This window comes from Cupressus sempervirens, chromosome 8 (genome assembly GCF_028749045.1).
Source record: "Cupressus sempervirens isolate cs-2001-9-10 chromosome 8, ASM2874904v1, whole genome shotgun sequence".
Classification (NCBI taxonomy): Eukaryota; Viridiplantae; Streptophyta; class Pinopsida; order Cupressales; family Cupressaceae; genus Cupressus; species Cupressus sempervirens.
Window position 1 is genome coordinate 153,066,099 of NC_143125.1, and position 8,169 is coordinate 153,074,267.

Genomic DNA, 8,169 nt, shown 5'->3' on the forward strand with positions numbered 1-8,169 from the left:
GATTATCATGTGTATTCTACCATAGTGACAAGGGAGGACTAGGTCCACTTTAAACCTGGGAAGCCAAAAGATTTCGAGAATGGCCCCACAATGTGGCATATTTGCACAGGGAGGCAGGGGAGCTTACTGGACTGCCACCAATACTAGATTTGATGGGGGCTTGTCAGTCCAATTTGCTACCTCCTAGGATAACATGAGAGTTTTAGTTGGGAGTATTTCTTTTGAGAGTCATAAAGAGGTCACTACTAAGGCTACTAGGCTATCCACTAATGGAAGAAAATGGAAGAAGACCAATTAGGTAGTTGATAATGACAACTTGAACAAGTTCTTCAAATAAAGTGAGGCTCCAAGTAAAAATGTAGGGAAGATATAACAAAGTTGAGCTTCCACCACCTTGGGACCGAGTTTTCTTGGTGCTCGTGAAGTATTTTAAATTGAAGGGTTCCCATAAAATTATTTCTTTGCATGTATGCCCCTTCTTAATTACTTAAGGAATCATGAAGCAATCTCATTTCCTTTTTTCTTGTCAAAATCTCTTGAGAGCTTTAAGTTTGATGCTACGGAGAGTGCCCATTCCCAGAGTGAAAAATCTATTCCCTTACATTCTAGCCTTATTTTTAGGTTATACCATTTCCACCTAGCCCTTTACCATCCCAAACCCATTATTGTCTACAAGTTTGTTGTCTCAATATCACCCCCACCTGCTAGTATCATTGATCTACCAAGCCAAAACAAAAAGAAAGATATTAGGCACCTAGAAGCCCTTAAAATTGTCTCTCGTACTAGCACTCTAGACACATTGAATGTTGGTACACCAACTATCAAGGCTTGCTTGAGAGGTAAAGATTCAATGTTGCTCACTTCCAAGAGGAAAGGAAAGAATCCTTCCCATCTACCAAGAAAACTAAATTCTTTATTCAAGAGATTAATAGTGCAGAGGAGGTGAAGGAGAATAACACTCCCCATAGATCCAAAAAATTGGCCACTAGGTCCGTGAAGAAAGGAAAAAAGTTACTTGTTGACTATGACTCAAAGGAGAAGAATGAGCAAGCGAATCAAAAATTTGAAAGGGAAACTGAGAGGACCAAGTCAACAAATTTGGAAGTTAACATTATTGGTAGTTCAAATAAGCCTACCTCTTATAGACTAGCCCCCATTTCTGATAGAGTGAAGGAGGAACCTATTGATTCTAGAATTGACATGCTACCAACTAGGGAGAACCCAATTTTGGTTAACTATAATGTGACTTTTGCACTGGATTTGGCTAACCTACAAAGCGAAGTGGATAGTCTAAAGAACAAAATGAATGAGATGGAAAGAAAAATAAGAAGTATTTCAACGTTTAGCCTTCAAGTGATGTACAATTTTGCAACTTCCTTGTGCCTAATATAACAGAAGATGTTTGGTGACAAATGGCAAGAAAGTAATTATAAGGAATTATTCAAATTCCTTATTGGATACTAGACTTGTGTTGCACTAGTTAGGTTGCAACATTAAACTCTCCTGTAATGCTTAATCTCTAGATGGTTGGGGTTGTGAACCCACACCCCTCTTGGGTTTTTATGAATATCTTTCTCATTAGCTTGCTTAGCTTCATGGACTCTAGATTTTTTTGTTTTTTTTTTGTTTTGCTTGTAGTAGGATTTCGTTTTTTTCTATTTTGCATGGTACTACCTTATACTATGGTGAAAACTTTAATGGTTATAGGCTACCTAACTACGAACTATATTTACTTACTATTTAGCTCTATCCTAGAGTGCTTTTAATATTTATCTATTGTTAGTATATTGTATTTGTACGCTCTTTGACTATAGTTTTGTAAAAGTCATCACCCTTATTTTGTTGTTGATTAATATAAAAACATTCAACCATTCTTCAATTGAAGGAGATATTTTTTATGAGTTTCATTCAATCTATATTTAAGTTGGACTTCAACTTCATCCAACCTCTTTAATTTCTAGGATGCAAATCTGCGTCTCCATAATTGTTTTACAAAAGCTTTGTTTAAGTTATATGTTCAAAATGTTCTCACCACTTAAGCTATTCCATGTATTTGAAGCAAGTAGCAATTAAAATATGACCTTGTGATTCCTAAACTTTATAATTAGAAAGTTTAACGGATTCCATGAGGTCTCGGCTAAAGTAACAGGCTTTTGGTCTTGAGCTTCACTACCAACTTCGTACCAATGATTTGATAACAAGCTAACTCAGTTCTTTATGAACACTCGAGAAAACAATTAATTTTTTTAATTTTTTTTAAATTGATTTTTTAAAAACGACACATCTCATTATGAATGTGAAAGGAACAAGTATGACAGTTTTGTTGGAAGCGTGGGACATATGCTAAAAGCAATATTAAATTGTCATCAGATGCAATTTAAAATAAAAAAGCAAACATAACTGCTTCCTCTATGGTGGGGAAAAACAGCCCAAATGTGCTTTACATTGCTAGACTCTACCAACCATTACAAGTACTCGAATTATTCCTGATCTCACAAATTTAATATTTTAATAGATTGCATTTCAAACTTTTGCACAGTTGCTGCTTTCATATTTTATGCTTAACATTTTATTAGCGAAGTTTATTTCTTTCAATGAGGCTCTTATATAAAAACTCCATAAAAAATACATGGCTAAAGACATTTGCCCTTCAACCATGTTAACTCATCTCAATCCAAAGGAATAGTAGATTTTCACCCTTTCCACTGCGTATCATAAAGACTTACCCTTTTGAAATATATTGCAGAGGAAATAGTATCTCATCCATAATGTCAATAGAATCTTTCAGAGTCATTTTGGTGTCTATATCCAATAATAAACCATTCCATGTAGTATAGCTTGGGGAAAACCCTTCACTACTCATGACTCTCAAAAGCTGAGATGCTTCCTTCAACTGGCCTTGTTTACAAAGTCCATCAATCAAAATATTATATGTATCTGCATTCGGGAGACAGCCTTTTTCAATCATTTTATTTTTAAGTTTAATGGCGCCATGCGGTATACCTACCCTGCAAAAGCAACACATCAGTTCATTTAATGTAAACACATTTGGACAGTAACCACTAATCAGCATTCGATTCAGTAAATGAAATGCCTTCACTAAATATCCTCCTCTGCAAAGTCCATCAATGAGGATGCTGTAAGTGACAACATCAGGAATATGGCCTCTGACTGACATTTCACCAAAAATATCTTCAGCCTCTGCCACTTTATTCTGCTTGCACAGCTCATGAATCTGTAGGCTGTAAGTTACAGTATCAGGAAAACAGCCTTTGCACTTCATCTCATCTATTAACTTCAAAGCCTTCTGCACCAGACTTTGCCTATAAAGACCATATATAAGCATGTAATAAGTAACAAGCTCCGGGGTGCATTCGCGTCTTTTCATCATGTCAAAAAGCTTAAAAGCTTCTTCCACCTTATCTTGTATACAAAAGGCATGAATCAATGTGTTGTAGGTGACAGCATCAGGGATGCAACCATTTTTTTCCATTTCACCTATCATAGCAACAGCCCTATTTATCTTCCCATCCTTGCAAAGGCCACCAATCAATGCATTATAACTGGCCACATTTGGAGTAGTTCCCTTACTTGTCATTCCTTTGAGTATTTTGAGGGCACTTTCTGTTTTCTTTGCCTTACAGAACCCTTTGATCAATGTATTGTGAGCTATCACATCAGTGACACATCCTTTTGCTTCCAATTGTTCCATCAATTGAGCAGCTTCCACTGCCCTACCCTCCTCACATAGTGCATCAATCAACTTTGTTATTGTAATTACATCAGGAAAGTAGCCCCTTGCTACTCCACTTTCAAGAAGCTCAAGTGCCTCCCTTAGTTCTCCCAGTCTACAAAATCCACTTATCAATGTATGGTATGTAACTTCACTTGGCTCACATCCACTCCGCATCATTTTCATCATAACTCCCTTACCTGCATCCCACTTTCCTTTTTTACAAAATGCATGTATAAGAGTGTTATATATGACTACACTTGGCTCACAACCCTGATGTCTCATTGACTCAAGTAATCTGAATGCCTCCCAAATGCGGTCAAGCAGACAAAGTGCTTTTATCAGGATACCAAACGTGTAAACATTTGGTTTGATCCCAGAGCTCATCATTGTGTTTCTAAAGAAATGTTTTGCAACATAAAAATCGTGCTTAACTAAAACATTCAGAATTGCATTATAAACTTTAATAGTTGGCACACATCTAAGCTCTTCCATTACATCCAATACATGTACTGCTTCATTTGCCATTTTAGCCCGACCGTAATCATGAACCATTGTACAGAAAATGGTTTCATCTGGTGCACAACTTCCTTGCGTTTGCATCTCATAGAGAATTTTTTGCACGGTCTTAAATCTTCTTTGCAGTCCAAGCTTGTGAATAAGGACCCTGTAAGTTATACAGTTGTGGACAAATCCAGGTTGGCGTTCTGCCCATCGAAAGGCACTAAGGGCCTCCTGAGCATTTCTTTTCTCCAAAATCATGTTTACAAGATTTTCATGGCACTCCACCGAAGAAGAAGAAACAACATTTTGCCCAGATTGAGATGAAGATGAGGTATTGAAGCAATGGGTACTACCATTAAGAAATTGAGTGAAAAAAAGAATGCATTTTTCAAAAGTGACCCTTTTTAACTCATGAACACTTGCAGTTATTATCATACTGTACCTTCTTGCCTGCCACTACTGCTGCTGCTGATGTTGCTACTATTATTTTGAGAATGATATTTCTTTCTCAGACAGTATAGGGTTCAACCATGATGAGGCAGTCAAGGAACATATATCAGTTTCGAACAATGGGCAATTAAATGGTAAAAGTAATGTCATTTTCAACTGTATCACCTCTCAATCCGAGAGGGCTTGAAGTACTTATCATACTATATCCCTTGTCCCTTTTTAGCTACTGCTTCTACTGCTGAAGATTGGAATTTTTCCTCGGATGGAAATGGGTTATATATATTATGGAATTGTCAAGATTTTGAGTTTCGCAGGGAGCAATTGAACCGAAAATGGGAGAAAAATGTAGTCAACATGAAAACCTTTCTCATCGGTAACCCTCTTTGCCTTTTTTCTTGCTAGAACCTCGGCTGCTACATGATAGTAATTTTCCCTCAAGAAGTATGGGGTTCAACCATATATATGGTATTCAGGGGAAAATCATGAGCCATTTGCAACAAAAACAAAAGTTTATGCACATTTCAACTATGGGTTATCTTTCCTGATATTTCTGCTGCTTCTAGGGTTCTTGGATTGAGTTTATTTACCCAAAGGATATTGGGTTCAAACAAGAATGACGTGTTGAGAAAATGGATATCCGCAAAGAACACTGAACGTAAAGGAAGAAAACTTATCGCACCGCATGATTATGCCAGCTTTTGGAGTTGCGTATTAGGGTTCCAAATTGGGGTTTTGTTTTCCACTTAACTTTTTTGAACCAGCGGCTTTTGACGAATCTTCAAATTATAATGCAATAAGTATACTGACTAAGCTTGCACTTTCTAGAATAGTAGGTGCTAGCACCGTCATCCAAAAAATAATCCACAATTGTATTTTGTACAGGACCCTTGCCAAACAAATCGTTGAAGAGCTTCTACAAAGAGTTTCACAAGAGAGGGAAAATAACATTTGGGTAGTTTGAAACTAAATTGTGCATTGCAATTCTGTAAATTTATAAGTAGAAAGAGCGAGTAAAGACAAGGTTTAGAATGTGCCTGTCATATATTGTCGGACATCAACAAAGCGGAGAATTTTATAGGCAGAAAGCGGGCTCGAACCCGAATCATTCGAATCAACAATGCTGCAGCCTTCTCTACTTACGTTGCATATTAAGAGCCCTGCTCCTACCTGGTGGAAATTCTTGAATCCGAAAATTTTGCAGATTACTTGAACTGTGGCATGTATGTAAACAGAAGTAACCTTTTCCTAAATTAACAGAGTCGTCCCGTGTGGTTGCTTAGGCTACGGTCTTATGGAGGGGTTTGCTCAAAAAAAACTTGATTTGGGTTCAAGTAAAAGAGAGAGAAGTTTCCAAAGGTAAATATTTTAAAATGACATCGAAATTTTATAAGTAAAGATAAAAATAAACATTATAATTAAAAAAATGTGTTATGCATTTTCTAACTCAAAGTTTTAGTTATGGAGATCTCATAGAAAGATTGATTTTCTTTTTCTTCTTCTTTTTAATTTTAAAATAAAAATGGGAGTTTAAAATTTTCCTATTATTTATTCATAATACATTTCAATTCTTAAATAATAGTAAGACTATCATATAACATTTTAAAAAATCATTATCAAGAAAGTGAAAAATGGCAAAGAGAAAACTTGTGAATTTAGCAGAGCAGAAACGCAATTGCAAAAATTGGCGAACTACTGAATTCGCACAAAAAAAGAAGAAGAACAAGACCACATTTCGATGGGTGCAAAAGAACCCTAGAATGAACTTCGAGGTTAAAACCTGAAACAGATTTTCTGCATTAGAGGAAGCGGATGGCTCTGACAAGTCTAGGCATCAATTCACAAATCAGCAAAACGCTCCCTTTTAGAAGTCAAGGCCTTCCAAAGCGGCGCAAGAAGTGTCCTTAGAGCATGTCCAAGGACAACATTTCCACCAGCACCCTCTACATATTTTACACTGGATAGTTTAGAGGAGCAAATTAGATATTTTCATCTAACCAAATATGCGCAATCCATCCATGATCAGCGAGTTACTCATTGCGCAAATCTAGGTAGAGTAGATCCATCTCCTTTTCTTACCCCTATCAGAGTTGGCAACTCATCCTATGGCACCCCCGATCATCATGGCTCATATATCTCGTCGCACTGTCGTTTGGAGCTATCAATTTCTAGGGCTTCCTTAAACCTTGAGGGTTCAGATTCCCCCAAAGTGGTGGTTCCCTCCATCTCCCTTCATGGGAAAGATATTGAAGACACCTAGAATGAATGTCAAAAATGTGGAATTTATGCAATCCGGTGTGGTCCGAAAGAAGATTTTATTTTTCTTTCTAACTAGTTAGAAGAAAACTACGAATCTCAGGTAAGTATTTCTTTCTTCTCAAAATTTTCTCTGTACTTACATTGTAGTGATGAAGGTGTTAAAAAATAATTTATCAAAGCATCTGTGTGTTTTTTTAATGGGCATGCTATTAAGTTTATTGCTTTGTATCCTAATTTTAAATTAGAAAATCTTGATATCATGTATCCGCTTTGGTTTAATATTTTGTCCATGCCCGCAGAGCTAAATCACATAGAGATTCTTAAATCTCTGGGGTTTGGACTGGGAGATCTTGTAGGTATAGATTCCTCTTATCAGGATGACAATAATGTTAAATTGCTCAGAGATTATTAAGATGGAAAAGGGTAAGAAAACAAGTTTTGAAGTTATTCCGAGCACCTCAGATTTTCTATAGTTATTCCCCAAGCTTAGAGAATAGAGAAGGAAATTGAGGGCCCAGTTGTGTAGCTTGGATCCCTCTAATATGGAGTATAAGCATTATCAAGTAAACATGGATTCCCAAAGAAGCAGTAAGGATCCTACTGAAAACTTTCCTGAACCATAGATAAGACTTAAATCTGTTATTGTTCAGAAATCAAAGTTGGATTCCTCAATTGACAAAGATGGATCAGCCAATAGAAAATAGGGGTTTTTACAAGTACAGGATCATCCTAAAAGATCACCAAATAATCAAGGCTTTCCAGCATATAGTAAATGTAAGTAGTAGATGGTTATTGATTTAGTATTATCACCAAACAAGAATAGGCTTGATATTACAGACACTACGGTTGAAGCCAATCTGATACATGTTGAACAACAGAACAGAGATTCCAAGGTCTCTAAAAATGCCTATATTGAAGATATTGAAAATCTTATGTTATTCGAAGTAGAATCAGATTTAAAAGAGCTTGATTTTCCCATAAAGGAAACATCCACAGAAAGACAATGCCAGATATTGGATCCACTAAATTCCACTCCAATCAAAGAAAGCCATTACAAAGCTTCCAAATTATGGCAGACTCCATTAGAGCTTAGAAGCTCTCCATTCACTCCAAGAGAGCAATCTCATAAAGAGAAGGATTATAAGTGTGAGGGCTTTTTGACAAAAATGGTTCAAGAGTTCTTAAACAAAGAAGACAGCACAGAGGCAGATATATTCGAGTTGAGT

At 36.5% G+C, this 8,169-nt stretch overlaps 1 protein-coding gene across 1 annotated transcript; it reads right to left on the bottom strand.

Moving 5' to 3' along the window:
- Positions 1 to 2,492: 2,492 nt before the first annotated feature.
- On the bottom strand, positions 2,493 to 5,977 carry LOC149542011 (uncharacterized). The gene has a single exon (XM_089797055.1). The coding sequence runs from the start codon at positions 4,670 to 4,672 to the stop codon at positions 2,723 to 2,725; it is 1,950 nt and encodes a 649-aa protein (XP_089653181.1). The 5' UTR covers positions 4,673 to 5,977; the 3' UTR covers positions 2,493 to 2,722.
- Positions 5,978 to 8,169: the final 2,192 nt, after the last annotated feature.